General features: G+C 42.7%; 1 protein-coding gene across 1 annotated transcript in view; it reads left to right on the top strand.

Moving 5' to 3' along the window:
- Positions 1-17,421, top strand: part of LOC126235965 (Fanconi anemia group A protein-like) — a 236,043-nt gene that overhangs the window by 141,052 nt on the left and 77,570 nt on the right. Inside the window, exons 15-16 of the mRNA XM_049944936.1 lie at positions 2,001-2,253; positions 4,081-4,280. Of these exons, the coding sequence (XP_049800893.1) occupies positions 2,001-2,253; positions 4,081-4,280 (453 nt within the window). The remainder of the gene's footprint in view (positions 1-2,000; positions 2,254-4,080; positions 4,281-17,421) is intronic.

The raw sequence follows: 17,421 nt of genomic DNA, 5'->3' as shown, positions 1-17,421 counted from the left end.
GCAGAAAGGTGATGAAAAAGTCAGAGAGAGTAGATACTTTATGATTTCAATGTGATGAGTTACCTCTAGTGTCAAGAAGTGTGCTTTAAGCAATTGTTGCTTAATCAGCTGGCAGACTTCTACAAAGGATGGTATTCAAAAAGTGGTTGCCTTAATATTGGTGAGAATTATTTAGAAAAATATATTAAAGTTCTGGCTTTCATGTAAAAATAAAATTGATTGGAAAAGTTTAATAGTTTTATTTTTATTTCAAAATGGTACTTACTTCAAAAACAGGCCTTGCATATGAAATGATTGAACAGGTGATGATCTGTATGAGATGATCTATGCAAAAACATTTTTCATTGTGTATACCATGATGTACAAGAGGAAGTACTCAATATAAAACAAGGAATAGTTACTGCAATAAAAGTAGAATTAAACATTTGGCAAAAAATTGAAATTGTTTTTGCTGGTTTGGGTCTATTGTTTGTTTCCGAGGTCTGTGATAAACAGGAATTGTAGACATGTCACAGATAAGTGTGCAGACCTCAGTGAATGTGTCCTAAAAAAATTCAGTTGATTTTGTGAGGAGAAATAAAATTTCTTTTGGAAATTTAAGTCTTCTAGAGCCCGTTATGACTATGTATCAGAGAGAAATCTAAAATAAAGATTTGTAATCAGCTACTGGAAACTTGATTTTCCTACGGTGGTTGTTGTTTTTGTTGTTGTCCTCATCGTCGTCGTCGTATTTGTTGTGGTCTTCAAACCGAAGACTGGTTTGATGCAGCTCTGCATGTAATTCTATCCTGTGCAAGCCCCTTCATCTCCGAATAACTACTGCAGCCTACATCCTTCTGAATCTGCTTACTATATTCATCTCTTGGCCTCCCTCTATATTTTTACCCAACACACTTCCCTCCAATACTCAATTAGTGATCCCATGAAGTCTCGGAATGTGTTCCATCAACTGATCCCTTCTTTTAGTCCATTTGTGCCACTTTTTTTCTCACCAAGTCTGTTGAGCACCTCCTCATTAATTGTGTGATATACCCATCCAATCTTCAGCATTCTTCTGTACCACCACATTTCAGAAGCTTCTATTCTCTTCTTGTCTAACTGTTTATCATTCATGTTTCACTTCCACACTTGGCTACATTCTCCACAAATACCTTCAGAATAGACTTCCTAACACTTAAATTTATATTTGGTGTTAACAAATTTCTGTTCTTCAGAAGCACTTTTCGTGCCAGTGCCAGTCTACATTTTATATCCTCTCTGCTTCTGCCATCATCAATGTCATTATGGCATACATTGTAGAGAAATCTGAAATATGGACTTATAATCAGCTAATGTTGGAAGAAGATACCTGAACTGGCTAATCAAAATACTACCAGAAGAGATTGTTTGCCACAGTCATTCCCTTGGTGTGATATGGTTGCAGGAGACATAATAAATGTTTCCCAAAGTGAGACTGAACATTGTCATCTTGGACTCGTGTAGTATTTTGGAAAGGAATGTTTGGCATGAGGATATGTATTTGCTTATGGAGTAATGTTATAGGAAATGACACGTTAATTTATTGATGATGAGACTTCATGTGACAATTCTTAGTTTTCAGTGTGACTTTAGTATGAAGATTTTGTTATACACATAAGTATTGACATCACACAAAGCTGGAGCATATAATAACAGAGTACCCCAGGTAATTTGTCTGTGCATAGTCAAGAAATGTTTGTAATTTAAGCTAAAGAAGCTGAGGCAAAAAGTTGCTTAGTTTTAAGGCATGTATCTATCAGGATGGAAAAGTACAGCAATCTCACGGTAACCATTATGATGTGGAAAGTGTCAAGTGCATAAGGAATGCACACGCGAATGAAGTAGTACCTGTCTGAATGTTGCATTGCAGCTCCAAGTCACTTTAGGGCTATCCACCTGTGAATGGCATTACTATTGTTACAGAGAGAGACTATTCTGCTTCAGTTTCCATGTGTTTCATACTAATTATGTATCTTTTCTAGTCAACAGATCAAGAAATAGCCTACGTGCTGTCCAGTTTTGAAGAAACAGGAGAAGTGATGCAGACAGTTCTGAATGCAGCAGTATTTCGCAGCCGTCACTTTGAAGCAGAGTTCTTGCCTCGCCTTCTTACTCCTAGAGTGCTACCTCACCCTCCTGATGTCCGCTGTCGATTTATAGATCAATTACGCTCAAAGGGAAAAATACCCAGTACAGTTTATAAGAAGTACCTGAGTGATTGTGCAGCTCTGAAAGGTAACAAACCAGGCACTGTTAAATATGTGAAACTAACTATTTAAATTTATGATATAGCTAAAGTGTAAAGAAAAGTATTTTGCACTGAACAAACAGCTACTTCTAGTATGGTAAACTAAACCATGTAAAATTACAAGATTTTGTTCATTATTTGAAATGTTTTTTGAGAGAGAATGATTTTACTTCACTCCTCATTATGCATCTAATTTTAAGATTGAAACTTGCTTTCTTCTAACTGAAAATGCTCTTGACTATAGAAAATGTGTTTGTATCATCTTAGGGTATAAATACTGTCTCTCTGCAACTAAATGAAAGACTGTTCGTTTACTTGTGAGATGCCCTCTTCTTACCCTCACAGAAGTATCTTGAGTGGCTTATCATACAAATGTTTCTTTCTCTGTGTGTATGTTCAATTTTTGGACTAAGGAACAAGAGATGTTCGTAAAATGATGAAAAGAGGAAAGCTGCACAGCAATTTCTCAACAGTATGTGGAATGTTTTAAAAGAAATGCAACTAATTTTATGCATGAGTTTGCTACTGCAAATGAGACATTGAATCACAATACATGCCAGAATTGAAACAGTCAATACCCCACCACCAAATAAGTTGAAGTCAATGTCATCTTATTAAAAGGTGTATCATGAAATGCAGAAGAGGATATTCTAACTGTGAAAAATCCAGTTTGGAATGTAACACACACACACACACACACACACACACACACACACACATGCGCGCGCGCGCGAACTCAACTCACACACTCATGACCACAGGCTCTGGCAGCTGAAGCCTAGGCCTTGTTGGCTGAAAGCTCAGTATTTTTGTTGTGCCTTTCTGCGACTCAGCTTCTCTGCTATATGATGAGTAGGAACTATCCTTTTAATAATAAAGGTGTTGTTCTTGTAGGTTATCTTGCAGATAGTAAAAAAATAACTGGCAAATACTACATGAAGCTTCTGGACAAACTAGGTAAAGATAATTGTGAGAAAAGACTCCGACAGTGACAAAAGGGGGGGAAACTGGGGGATTTGAAGGATAAATTGTATCATTTTCAATATTTTCTCTAGATATGTCATTCTCTGACTCCCAGTTGTGTTCATATTGAAGAAAAAATTTGGTTTTAAAATGTTTTGAGTCTAATGGAGAAATGGCATATGTAGATGAATATTTTGCAGACCTTTCAAAATCGCATCTGAGGGATGGAATTTATGTACTTTGGGAAGGGTGCACAGAATTTGTTGGCCTGAGAGGTAATTATGTTGATAAATAAATGGAATCCTGACATCATTATACAGGCTTCCTCTGCCTGGCACCCTCCCACTTTGCAATCATAACACTGATGTTCCTCAGGGCTCAACCTTATGTTCATTATTACTGTTCTTGATTAATGTAGATGGTCTTGTTGAGTTTATTAGTTCCGAACTGTCCAGTACTCCAGAAAAAGTTGATTTTACAAGGCTTTATTTCTAAGTGACCAGCACTGTTTGCCTAAACCCCAGCAATCAATTCCTCTTCCCTCCAGCAAGAAGATACCAGTTGTTCCAAAAGGTATAAGTGATGTCATATTTTTGTGTGTTTCTGTTGGCTTGCTGAGAGTCGCAGCACCTGTAGGTTAGTAATCGACAGCTCATCCGTGTCACTGTAAAATTAATAATTTTCTGAACTCAGTTTAGTTTTGCACGTTACTTGATTCAGGTATTAGAATTGTATTTACTCTAAGTGCTTGTGACATTCTAAGATTCTACAATAGTTCACCAAGTTTCTGGCATATTCCTGTATATATCTTAAGTGATTTTCTTGAGACTAATTTTGTTATTTCTTATCAGATAACAACGTGCCCCAGGAAGTTCTAAGCACAGAAAATGCCCCTGAACTATTTGTTCAGTTACAAGAAGCACTAGAGGATTTGGCCTCTTCTCTCTTAATGCAAGCAACAGATGTAGAAGCAGCATGGTCAAAAATTGCCCTGTGCTTAGAAAATATGGCTGCTGCAGAAGAATTTAGGAATGCATCAATGTGTTTAAAGGTATATAAAAACATCATGGTAATAATTTGCAAATCTTTGTGTACCATAATTGAAAATTTTAATGAAGTAGTCCTAAAATGTTCTACATCTACATCAATACACCGCGAGCTACCTGAAAGCGTGTGACAGAGGGTACTTCTGATACCACTAACTGAGCCCCTTTCCCTCTTCCACTCACAAATGGCACTTGAGAAGAAACCTATGTATTAGCTCTAATCTCTCGAATTTTTTCAGCTTGGTCATTTCACAAGTTGTATGTGGGAGGTAGTAATATGTTGTCTGACTCTTCCCTGAAGATACTTCCCGAAATTTGAATAGCCAACATCTCCGTGATGCATAATGCCTCTCTTGTAATGTCTGCCAGTGAAGTTTGTTGAGCATCTCTGTAATGCACTCATGCCAACTAAATGATCCCGTGACGAAGTGTGCCACTCTTCATTGGATCTTCTCTATCTCTTCTATCAGTCCTACCTGGTAAGGGTTCCAGATTGATAAACATCACTCAAGAATCAGTCGACCAAGCACCTTGTAAGTCACTTCTCTTGTGGATGAGCTACATTTACTTAAGATTCTTCCAATGAAACTCAGTCTACCATCTGCTTTTCCTGTTATTTGTTTCATGTCGTCATTCCACCTAAGGTCACTCTGGATAGTCACTCCTATATATTTTACAGGAGACACTGTTTCCAGCAATTTGTGTTCAATAGTGAAGTTGTACACAAATAGATTTGTTTTCCTATGTATGCACAATACGTTACATTTATTTATGTTCATGTTCAACTGCCAGAGCCTGCACCCATTGTCAATCCTCTGTAGGTCATTCTGCAAATCGATACTGTCTTCTGGCATTGCTGCTTTCGTATAGACAGCCCCCTCATCTGCCAACAGACTTTAAAGAGCTTCTGACACATTCTACTAGATCATTTATATATATTATAACCAGTAATGATCATATCACATTTCCTTAGGGTACTCCAGAAATGACCTTTACATCTGTCCGTTTTGTTCTGTTAAGAGTGACATTTTGAGTTCTATTTGCAAGGTCAGCTTGAATCCGGTCACAAATCTACTCCAGTAGGCTCATATATTTTCAACTAAACGGCAGCAGGACAGTGTTGGACACCTTCCTGAAGTCAAGGAAGAGGGCATCAACATAAACTCCATTGTCTACAGTGCTATGGATATCATGGAGGAACAGAGTGAACTGAGTTTCACAAGATCTCCATTTGTGGAATTCTTGCTGATTTTTATGGAGGAGATTTTCATTCTCCATTTATTTAATTGGTGTATGGCATTTAAGTACATTTCAGTATTGGATCAAGTTATTCTACATCACATAACATTACATATATTCACAGACAAACATCTAGTCCTTGTACATATTCAATGGATTTTTGGGATGCCATGGAGAAATTCTTCCAGGTCCTCACTGAATGCTCTGCCACTGCATTCTTCTCTGATGTATTGGATGGTCTGCTTAGGCATGCCTCAGTCACATGCTGGCGAAGACAGCAGTCCACATTTGAAGAGTGAGTCAGCACGTCTTCTATGCCCAGTTCTTAGTCGGTTCAGAGTTGACCAAATCTTGCTGGGCTGATCAAACCCAGGAACTGCCTCAGTAATATAAGGCATTAGGTGGCAAGTTGTTGGGACATTTTGGAGCCATTCTGTTCTCCAAGAGTTGATGTCAGCCCCAGTGAGGCTGTCGAGAGCAAGAGGAGGCTGTCTTGAACTAAGCCTCTTGATACTCAGATCAGATGTATTGATTTGTACCCGTAGTTCAGGGTGCCCTTCTTGTATTCTCTGACCGAGGCTGCTTCTTGTTGCATTTTTGGGGGAGGTATATGACTCAGGACAGGTAGCCATTTGTTAGATGTAGACCTAACAGTTTCTGAAATAATGCGCTTGGTGTTTGTTAAGTACAACATCGATTTTGTTCACATGGCTATTGTTTAGCCATACTGGTGCACAGTACTCCACCACAGAGTATACCAGGCTCAGCGCAGACGTCCTCGGAGTTGTTACTATTGATCCCCAGGTAGTTGCGCATAGTTTATGGCTGAGGTTATTTCTGGTTCTCACCTTGGCAGCTGTTTTGATAATGTGTTTTGTTAAATGACAAGGTTCTGTCTAACATGACCCCTGGGTACCTTGGCTCCTTGTTGTGGTTGAGGCGTATGTTGTCAAAGTATACTTCCAGAGTTCTGTTGGCTTCTCTGTTATTGAGGTTGATGCAAGTAAAATCAGGCATCGAATCATTCCCTAAACTACAAGCCTACAAACGGCATCTATCAGAAACCAAAATAAAAGATTTTTTAAAAGAACTAGCAAAACACAGCTGGGGTGAACTGTATAATGAAACCAATGTGAATAAGAAATTCTCTAATTTCTCCACATTATTTAAATTGAACTTTGAAAAGTCATTTTCAAAAGTATGCATGTCTATATCAACATCACACAAAAACAGATGGATAACAGCAGGTATTAAGAAGTCCTCCCAAACACTTAAACACCTCAGTTCCATGAAAAAGAGTTGCAATGATCCAGAATTCTTAAATTTCTATCATAGATACAAAAAGATCTATAGGAAGGTGCTGATTGCTGAAAAAAAGTCAATAAATGATCCACAACACTTAGCAAGCTATGTAAATGAGCATTTTTCAAGCATTTAGAGAAGTTACAACAAAAATTCCCCAAAACAAATATAACACCTGTAAAAAAAAATGTTGCACTAAATACAATGATGTTACTTCCAACCACAGAGAACGAAGTCAATAAAACTGTTCAAAAACTAAAAAATAGAAATCAGTAGGTTTAGATGAAGTACCAATGTGTCTACTAAAACAATGCATAGAGATTATACAAGGCCCCTTAACAAATATAATAAATGAATCCTTAACATCAGGGACATTTCCAGAGCAGTTAAAATAGGTAAGAGTTGTACCTTTGCTTAAGAAAGGTAATGCAGAAGACATAAAAAATTACTGACCCATTTCCCTGCTGTCACCATTCCTGAAAATAATAGAAGCAGTTATGAAAGACAGGTTAGTGACTTACCTGAATAAATACAATCGTTTAAGCGAATAACAGTTTGGTTTCTGAAGTGGCAAAAATACAGAGTCAGCCATAGTAGAATTCACAAAACTTGTACTTGATGCTCTTGATAAAGATGAGAGTGTCACTGGCATATTTTTGGATCTTTCAAAGGCCTTTGATACAGTCGACCACAAGGTTCTATTAAATAAATTAGAAGCATTAGGAATAAGGGGGGTAGCTAATGACTGGTTTCGATCATACCTAGCAGATAGGGTACAAAGCGTAGAGATAACACATACTTCAAATAGGTCTAAACATTTAGTAAAACACTTGTCAGAACCAAAATACATTAATATAGGGGTTCCACAAGGTAGCATATTAGGACCAATACTATTCCTGGTATACATCAATGACTTTCCCAGTAGTGTTAGTCACGGTGAAAAAATTCTCTTTGTTGATGGCATCAATATTATAGTCACTGAGAAAACAAGAGAACTCCTCGCAGAGAAAGCGAATGAAACTCTCAAGGAAGTTTATGATTGGTCAATAAGCAATAAAGTGACATTGAACATAAAGAAAACTAATGCCATGAATTTCAGATTGAAAAGGGAAAATGACAATGTTAAATTAAATATGGATGGCACCTCTATAGACTGTGTAACAAATGCAAAATTTCTAGGAATGAATATTGATTCTCAGTTGAAGTGCTGTGTACACACAAAGGTACTTGCAAACAGAATGTCATCAGCATGTTGTGCCCTTAGAAACCTATCAGTGTGTAACATGCAGTCTTTCAGTTACATACTATTCATATGTACACTCAGTTCTTAGCTTTGGCATTCAGTTTTGGGGAACAAATGCACAAAATATGAACACAATTTTCAAACTCCAGAAAAGAGCCATAAGAATAATAACCAAAAATAGTAGTCGAGCTCATTGTACAGATCTGTTCAAAACACCGGGCGTTTTAACTGCACCACCTGAATACATTTACCAGCCAGCTGTAAACGTCAAAAATAACATTGGTAAATACTGCACAACATCTACATTTACATCTACATCCATACTCCGCAAGCCACCTAACGGTGTGTGGCGGAGGGTACCTTGAGTACCTCTATTGGTTTTCCCTTCTATTCCAGTCTCGTATTGTTCGTGGAAAGAAGGATTGTTAGTATGCCTCTGTGTGGGCTCAAATCTCTCTGATTTTATCCTCATGGTCTCTTCACGAGATATACATAGGAGGGAGCAATATACTGCTTGACTCCTCGGTGAAGGTATGTTCTTGAAACTTCAACAAAAGCCCGTACCAAGCTACTGAGCGTCTCTCCTGCAGAGTCTTCCACTGGAGTTTATATATCATCTCCGTAACGCTTTCACGATTACTAAATGATCCTGTAACGAAGTGCGCTGCTCTCCGTTGGATCTTCTCTATCTCTTCTATCAACCCTATCTGGTACGGATCCCACACTGCTGAGCAGTATTCAAGCAGTGGGCGGACAAGCGTACTGTAACCTACTTCCTTTGTTTTTGGTTGCATTTCCTTAGGATTCTTCCAATGAATCTCAGTCTGGCATCTGCTTTACCGACGATCAACTTTATATGATCATTCCATTTTAAATCACTCCTAATGCGTACTCCCAGGTAATTTATGGAATTAACTGCTTCCAGTTGCTGACTTGCTATATTGTAGCTAAATGATAAGGGATCTTTCTTTCTATGTATTCGCAGCACATTACACTTGTCTACATTGAGATTCAATTGCCATTCCCTGCACCATGCGTCAATTCGCTGTAGATCCTCCTGAATTTCAGTACAATTTTCCATTGTTACAACCTCTCGATATACCACAGCATCATCCGCAAAAAGCCTCAGTGAACTTCCGATGTCATCCACAAGGTCATTTATGTATATTGTGAATAGCAACGGTCCTACGACACTCCCCTGCGGCACACCTGAAATCACTCTTACTTCGGAAGACTTCTCTCCATTGAGAATGACATGCTGTATTCTGTTATCTAGGAACTCTTCAATCCAATCACACAATTGGTCTGATAGTCCATATGCTCTTACTTTGTTCATTAAACAACTGTAGGGAACTGTATCGAAGGCCTTGCGGAAGTCAAGAAACACGGCATCTACCTGGGAACCTGTGTCTATGGCCCTCTGAGTCTCGTGGACGAATAGCGCGAGCTGGGTTTCACACGATCGTCTTTTTCGAAACCCATGCGGATTCCCACAGAGTAGATTTCTAGTCTCCAGAGAAGTCATTATACTCGAACATAATACGCGTCTGTCCATGACCATGGAACAAGCGCTAGACTCAACTTACATTTACCAAGAAAATATAAACATAAAAGTCAAAACAGCATTTTTTACCAAGGAATAAAACTGTACAATAAATTACCAAAAGAGATTAAAGAAATCACAAAAATACATTTATTTAAAAAGGTAGCTAAAAAGTATCTGTTATGCAATGCATTTTATACATTGAAGTAGGGGTTTGGTAAAAAAATGTTATGCAAATAAATAATAATAATAATAATAATGATTATAAAACATCCAACATTCCACATAACACCTTCACACTATGTTTTTTCCCTTCTTTTTTCCTTTTCTGTAAATACTTACCCCCAAGCTATGAATAGCACAACACTAAAACCTCTTCCTCTTTCTGAGCTCGACTTCTCACTCATTATAGAGGGATGCTAACTCAGTTGTTGAGGATAGCAAATGGGAAGTTGTGGTATGGAAAATGGCCCAGAGATCACCGGTGTGTGTGTGTGTGTGTGTGTGTGTGTGTGTGTGTGTGTGTGTTTGTATGTGTAGTGTGTGAAGTGTTATGAAACAATGTGTGTACAGTGTGTGCAGTGACTGATAGTGAGATATGGGTGAACAGTGTGGCATTACATTATATAATAAATTATTTGTAAAAAAACTATTGTATACCAGGAGTAAATCTAATGATTGTCTCTAACTAGAAGTCTGTAAATGTATGTGTGTACAAATTAGCTTATTTTAAATTGGTCTAAACTTGTAAATGCTTTGACATGTCCTATATCGTTGTAAAAAGAGATCTACGGATGAATAAAGCTACTACTACTACTACTACATCTACAAGTTACTTCTGTCTTTGTGACATTAGGCCTAAGCCTCCATTTAAGAAAGTATGCTGCCAGGGCAGACAGATTGGATGTCAGGGTTTCTTCTATTGTATCAAAATCAGAGTGCCTTGCTACAATGGCCCAGTCATCAGTGTAGCCAAATTTCGTACAAGCTGTTTCTGGCATGTCAGCAATGTATAGGCTGAAAAGCAGTGAGGCTAATACCAAGCCTTGAGGTAAGCCATTTTGAAGGAATTTCTGTTTACTGGCGTTTCCCATAGTGACCTGGAATCCCCTGTTGCCAATCATGTTACCAATAAGCTTTGTCACTTTTTGACAGGGAATTATTTGCATCAGTTTATAGAGTAGGCCTTGTCTCCAGATGGTATCATAAGCTGCTGACAGGTCAGTGAAGGCCACAGAGTTTTTAATTTCTTCTGGAACCCCGTTCAGTATGTGTTGTAAGCGCCAGGACTTGGTGTGCATAGCTTCGGTTGGGACGAAAGCTGGCCTGTTCTACTGAGATGGTCGTGAGTATTGTCAGACCACACCTGTTAAGTAGTACTTGTTCCAGAAGTTTGCACACCATGCTAAGCAGTGTTATGGGCCGTTAGTTTTGTGGAAGATTCCCTGGTTTAGCTGGGTTTAGGAGGGCGATTATGTTGGCGTGTTTAAGTTCTCGGGGTATGTTTTCTGTCTGCAGCAGTGATATAAAGAACTTGGCCAACCATATTTTCATGTATTGCCAAACTTGATAAGAAACTCTGGGAGGATGTCACCTGAGCCAGGGCTTTATCTGGTTTTGTGTCCTTTATCACTGCCGAGATCTCTTCGGGGGTGATGTCGCATGAATATTTAGTGTCAACACTGGCTGTTGCTTTTAGCTTTCTAAGTTCATGTTTAATGCGTATTGTCGTCTCTCAGTGGTTTACCCCTTTAGATGTCTAAAGCAATTCGTTAGGTGTTGTGGGGTTTTCTTCTCGAGTGATATGGCTGGCTGCTCCTAGTTTTCGAAGCAGAGACCATGCTTTTCTGCTGGATACTTTAAAGTCCATAGCCTCAGTAGTTTCCATCCACTACAGTCGTCGTGCTGTATCAAGGCTGTGTACGTGTTCATCTGCTATTTCTCTGTTACCGCTGCTTTGGTAGTCATTATACAGTTCCTCACATTTGTCATCCCAACCTGGAATGTATTCTTTGCAGTATCCTCTAGCTATGTGCTTTTTTGCTGTACTGATGACTGCTCCCACAAATCTTTTATAGCTATCAGCAGATGGAGGGATCCATCCCAGGCATTTATCAAGGTCTTCAGAGTAAACTTTCCAAACTTCTTTTTGTAGGTTCCATCTGGGTCGAGGAGTTGAGGTTATCAATGGAATACTTGTGCTGATTTCTACTGGGACTGGATGGTGTTGACTATGATGGAAATCTGGCAAAACATTTGGCTTGTTACCCAGCTGATGATTTTCATCAGCTGTGACAAAGCATAGGTGTGGGTCATAGTTTTGTTTCCAAGCTGCTGATCTGAAGGAACCACGATCTTTAGCATTGAAAATGAGATGTATTTTGTTTTCTGCTGCCCAGTTTCCTAAGGCTTCACTATTTGCATCAGTTGTTCTGTATCGCCATTGCATGTGGTAGCTGTTAGTCTCCTATTAAGATGGCGGGACGGCGGTATGATTCGAGCACATCTGCTGGCCATGCTTATACTGGTGCTTTTGTAAATTTTACTTATGACCAGTTCACCTATTCTGATTATCACAGAGTGGATATTTACATTTGTGGAAGTGGATAGCAGATGATTATGAACTGCTTGCTGATTTTACATAAGAGCAAAATCTCTTAGGGTTTTTAGTCTAAATCTGTTGACAAAATTTTCCTTAAAAGTCATTGAAAACATGTCTCATTGGTCTCCTGGCTGCTACTTCTCTAGCTGTAGCACACTCAACTCCATGACACACACCCAAATGTGTGTGTGTGTGTGTGTGTGTGTGTGTGTGTGTGTGTGTGTGTGTGTGTGCGCGCGCGCGCGCACGTGCGTGCATACACACTACCTACATGCCACCCATCATTCATCTTCAGAAGAGTGGTTGTCCATTTATTTCCTGAAGTTTTAATCTTATCCACTATTTCAGTCTTTTAAACATCTTACCTGCTTTCAAGCGAGAGTGCTTAATGATTCCTCTTGATGGGGAGTCTCATTGCTGAATATCTTTGTGTGAGGTGTGTTCCTTGCATACCCTTTTCTACTTCATTAACCAGTGGAGACTTGTGTATGTAATGTGGCAATAGAAGATAGTATTTCATGATCATGTTGTCTCGTGTATTATCTTTTCCACATTCACGTACATTTTGTTAGTATGCCACTATCTGTGCTTGCTTTTTCCTCTTATCAGACCTTTAACCTTCCTTGGGAACTTTCTCCCTTTCCCATGTAATATTTTATTATTAATTCATTTATGCTTTTTTATTATTAATTCATTTATGCTTGCTGGCCTTGGTAGATGTCCACATCTTTGCTATTCGTCATGTGGAATTCTTATATATAATGGTCCTCTGGTTTGTTGACTGTACAGTACTATCTGAGGTTAGCATTGAAGGACATAGCTCATTTGTTGTAAATCCTTCAAATTTTTTGCAGCTGCATCTGTTTCTGTTGTAGAAGATAAAGCTCAGCAGTTAACATTTCTGAGAAGTAATCTTGCTGGAATATATGAATAAATTTGGTAGAGCACTGTGGACAGTCTTAGAGAGGGTGGCAGAAGGGGGGGTGGGGGGGGGGGAGAGAGAGAGAACAGTTGCTAGGAAACATAGAACCACAAAGAAAGAAATAAAGGTAAAAAAAAATACCAAGTAAAATGAAGGTTATGGAAGTAGTAGACAGAACGAGAGGAAGTTAAACTCTTGATATTTTCTGGAACAAGATGCTTTAAATGGACAGACACCATTCTCTTTGTTACACTGCACTAAAGTGAATTGCTATTCCATACTGTGCTCTGTGCTCAAATGGTGCTGGTCTTGAATGAATAGCACATGCCGTTTACAGGTGTGTGTGTGTGTGTGTGTGTGTGTGTGTGTGTGTGTGAGAGAGAGAGAGAGAGAGAGAGAGAGAGAGAGAGACAAAGGGAGAATGAGACTAATAGAACTTTGAATTAACATCTGACTGTGTACTATATATGTATCTTCTGTACTGTCAACATTTCAGCTTTTATGCTATTCTCAAGTAAAATGCTAAAAGTTGAGAATATTATTATGTGTTGAGCTCTCGCCAGCTATTACAGTTTGCTCTGTTTACGTTCCTCCGGATGGGGAGCTCCCCCGGCATGTCTTGGCTGCACTGCTGGCTCAACTCCCGCCACCTTTGCTGCTTCTGGGCGATTTCAATGCCCACAACCCTCTATGGGGTGGGAATGTCTCCGATGACCGCGGTCGGGCCGTGGAGCATGTGTTGGCTCAGCTCGACCTTAGCCTCTTGAATACTGGTGCTCCCACGCATTTTAGTGTGGCCCATGGCTCTTTCTCGGCCATCGATCTCTCTCTTTGCAGCCCCGGACTTGTCCCATCCCTCCACTGGAGAGTGCATCCTGACCTGTGTGGTAGTGACCATTTTCCCATCTATTTGTCACTGCCCCAGTGTCATTCTTCTGGGCGCCTGCCCCGCTGGGCTCTCCACAGGGCTGACTGGCCGGCTTTTACTTCTGCTGCAACCATTGAGTCTCCCCCACAGGGTGACATTGACGGGTTGGTCCGTGTCATAACCACATCCATCATTTCGGCGGCCGAGGCTGCCATCCCCCGTTCTTCTGGTCTCCCTCGGAGGAAGACTGTACCCTGGTGGTCGCCGGAGATTGCTGAGGCTATTCGCGACCGTAGGCGGGCTCTCCAGCGTCATAGGCGGCACCCGTCTCTGGAGACCCTCATCGCCTTTAAGAGGCTCCGTGCCTTGGCCCGTCGTCTTATTGCACGGCGTAAGCAGGAGTGCTGGGAGAGGTATATCTCATCCTTGGGTTCCCGTGTCTCCCCCTCGCTCGTGTGGTCCCGGATCCGGCGGATTTATGGATACCAGACCCCTATGGGTGTACCTGGGCTCTCCTTGGACGGCGCTGTCTGCACGGACGCTGCCGCCATTGCTGAACAGCTTGCCGCGCACTTTGCGGAGAGCTCTGCGACTGCCTCTTATCCCCCCGCCTTTCGCTCACTAAAGGAGCGAGCCGAGCGGACGCCGTTATCCTTCCACACGCGTCGTTCTGAACAATACAATGCTCCTTTCAGCGAGAGGGAATTCCTCGCTGCCCTCGCCGATTGCCCTGATACAGCACCAGGACCAGACTTCGTCCACGCGCAGATGCTGAAGCATCTCTCCAGGGACTGCCAGAGACACATTCTCGCGGTATTTAACCGCATTTGGAGCGAAGGCGTGTTCCCGTCGCAATGGCGAGAGGGTGTTATTGTCCCCATCTTGAAGCCCGGTGCGGACCCACTGGCGGTGGACAGCTATCGTCCCATTACCCTCACCAACGTTTTGTGCAAATTGCTCGAACGTATGGTGGGGCGGCGTTTGTGTTAGGTCCTTGAGTCGCGCGGTCTCCTCGCTCCATCGCAGGGTGGCTTCCGTCGGGGCCGGTCTGCAGCGGACAATTTGGTGCGGCTGGAATCTGCTATTCGTACGGCCTTTGCCCGACGTCAGCATCTCGTTGCTGTATTTTTCGATCTGCGGAAGGCGTATGACACCACATGGAGGCATCACATTCTTGCCACACTGCATGCGTGGGGTCTTCGTGGTCGGCTCCCGGCTTTTCTTCAAACCTTTCTCTTGCACCGCTCTTTCCGGGTGCAAGTCGGTGCCGCCTCTAGTTCTTCTTATACACAGGAAAATGGGGTCCCGCAGGGCTCGGTGTTGAGCGTGTCCTTATTTCTGGTGGCCATTAATGGTCTGGCTGCCGCCGTGGGGTCGTCGGTATCTCCTTCTTTGTATGCCGACGACTTCTGCATCTCATTTAGCTCTACAACTACGGGAGTCGCCGAACGCAGGCTGCAGGTAGCCGTTCGCAAGGCAGAATCGTGGGCACTGACTCATGGTTTTCAGTTCTCTGCAGCCAAGACTCGAGTTATGCACTTCTGCAGGCGTCGGACGGTCCACCCTCATCCTGAACTTTACCTCGGCGGCCACCTGCTTGAAGTGGTGGACACTTGCCGCTTCTTAGGACTCGTGTTTGATGCCCGGCTCACATGGGTTCCTCATATTACTCAGCTGAAGCAAAAGTGCTGGCGGCACCTCAACGCCCTCCGCTGCCTGAGCCACACATCTTGGGGTGCGGATCGCTGCACGCTGTTGCGACTGTACAAAGCCCTTGTGCAGTCCAGGCTTGATTATGGGAGCCTGGCCTATGGGTCTGCATCACCCTCAGTGTTGAAGTTGTTAGACCCCATACACCACTGTGGGGTTCGGCTTGCAACTGGCGCTTTTCGAACCAGCCCCGTGGATAGTCTACTGGTGGAGGCCGGGGTTCCCCCGCTGCGGATTCGCCGCCATCGACTGCTCGCCGACTATGCTGTCCACGTTGATTGCTCGCCGGGCCATCCCAATCGTCGCCTGCTTTTCCCTGTCACGGTCCTCCATCTGCCCGAACGGCGACCTAGGTCTGGGCTTTCCATAGCTGTCCGCGTTCAGTCCCTGCTGTCGGAATTGGGTTCATTCCCTCTTCCGCCTCCCTTCCGGGTCCGTGCACCTACGCCTCCCTGGTGTTTGTCCCGGCCGTCCGTCCGTCTGGACTTGGCACAGGGACCCAAGGACTCGGTTCCGCCTGTGGCCCTCCGTCGCCGTTTTCTTGCGCTCCTCGCCTCATTTTCGGACTGTGAGCCTGTCTACACTGATGGTTCCCTGGTTGATGGTCGCACTGCCTACGCTTTTGCTCATGCTGCCCATATTGAGCAACGCTCCTTGCCGGCTGGCTGCAGTATTTTTACTGCAGAGCTGGTGGCCATATTGCGCGCTCTTGAGCATATGCGTTTCTGCTCAGATAGGACGATCGTGATCTGCAGTGACTCCCTGAGCAGCCTTCAGGCCATCGACCGCTGCTATCCCTCCTCTCCTCTGGTGTCCTCTATTCAGGAGTCTGTTTCCGCCATTGCCCGTTCTGGTCGTTCGGTGGTCTTGGTTTGGACGCCCGGTCATGTTGGCATCCCAGGGAACGAACGTGTAGACAGGCTGGCCAAAGGGGCGATCGACGCCCCGGCTTTGGAGGTCGGCCTTACGGCTCGCGACCAGCAGATGGTGTTGCGCCGTAAGCTGATTGGGATGTGGGCTGCTGAGTGGCGTGGCTTGACAGCCCCGAATAAACTGCGGGCTGTCAAGGAGACGACCGATGTGTGGCGTTCCTCCCTGCGGGCTTCTCGCAGGGACTCGGTGGTCCTGTGTCGGCTGCGCATCGGCCATACGTACCTGACGCACGGCCATCTCTTGCGTCAGGAGGATCCCCCCCTGTGTCAGTGTGGGTCCCGGCTGACGGTCGGCCACATTTTGCTGGAGTGTCCTCGACTGCGCACACTCCGGCAATCTTTTAATCTCCCGGGCACTTTGGCTTCGGTTTTATCTGACGATGCCTCCATGGCTGATGACGTTTTAAATTTTATCCGTGCTAGTCCGTTTTATGGTTCGATTTAGGGAGGTCCTCCACCTTTCCCTTTCTGTGTCTTTTATCCTTGTGTCTGTTGCTGTTCTGGTGTGCCGTGAGATGGTTGACTCTTTCCCTTTTTTTTGTTGTCGTGGTCAGTCAACCGGTCTCCTGCCATCTTCTTCTCTTCTATTTCTTTCTGTCTGGTGTTCGTCCGTACTCTTCTTTTCTGTAGTGTTCGTTGCCTAATTTGTGTTCTTTAGCACCTGGGGGGGGGGGGGGGGGCAGTCTCCTTCCCCTTGGGGTTTTATCTGCTCTGCGACTTTGTCTCGCTTGTTTTTGGAATGGGGGACTGATGACCTTCGCTGTTTAGTCCCCCTTAAACATCCC

Source organism: Schistocerca nitens, chromosome 2 (genome assembly GCF_023898315.1).
Source record: "Schistocerca nitens isolate TAMUIC-IGC-003100 chromosome 2, iqSchNite1.1, whole genome shotgun sequence".
NCBI classification, from domain to species: domain Eukaryota; kingdom Metazoa; phylum Arthropoda; class Insecta; order Orthoptera; family Acrididae; genus Schistocerca; species Schistocerca nitens.
This window is presented reverse-complemented; position numbering and strand designations above follow the sequence as displayed.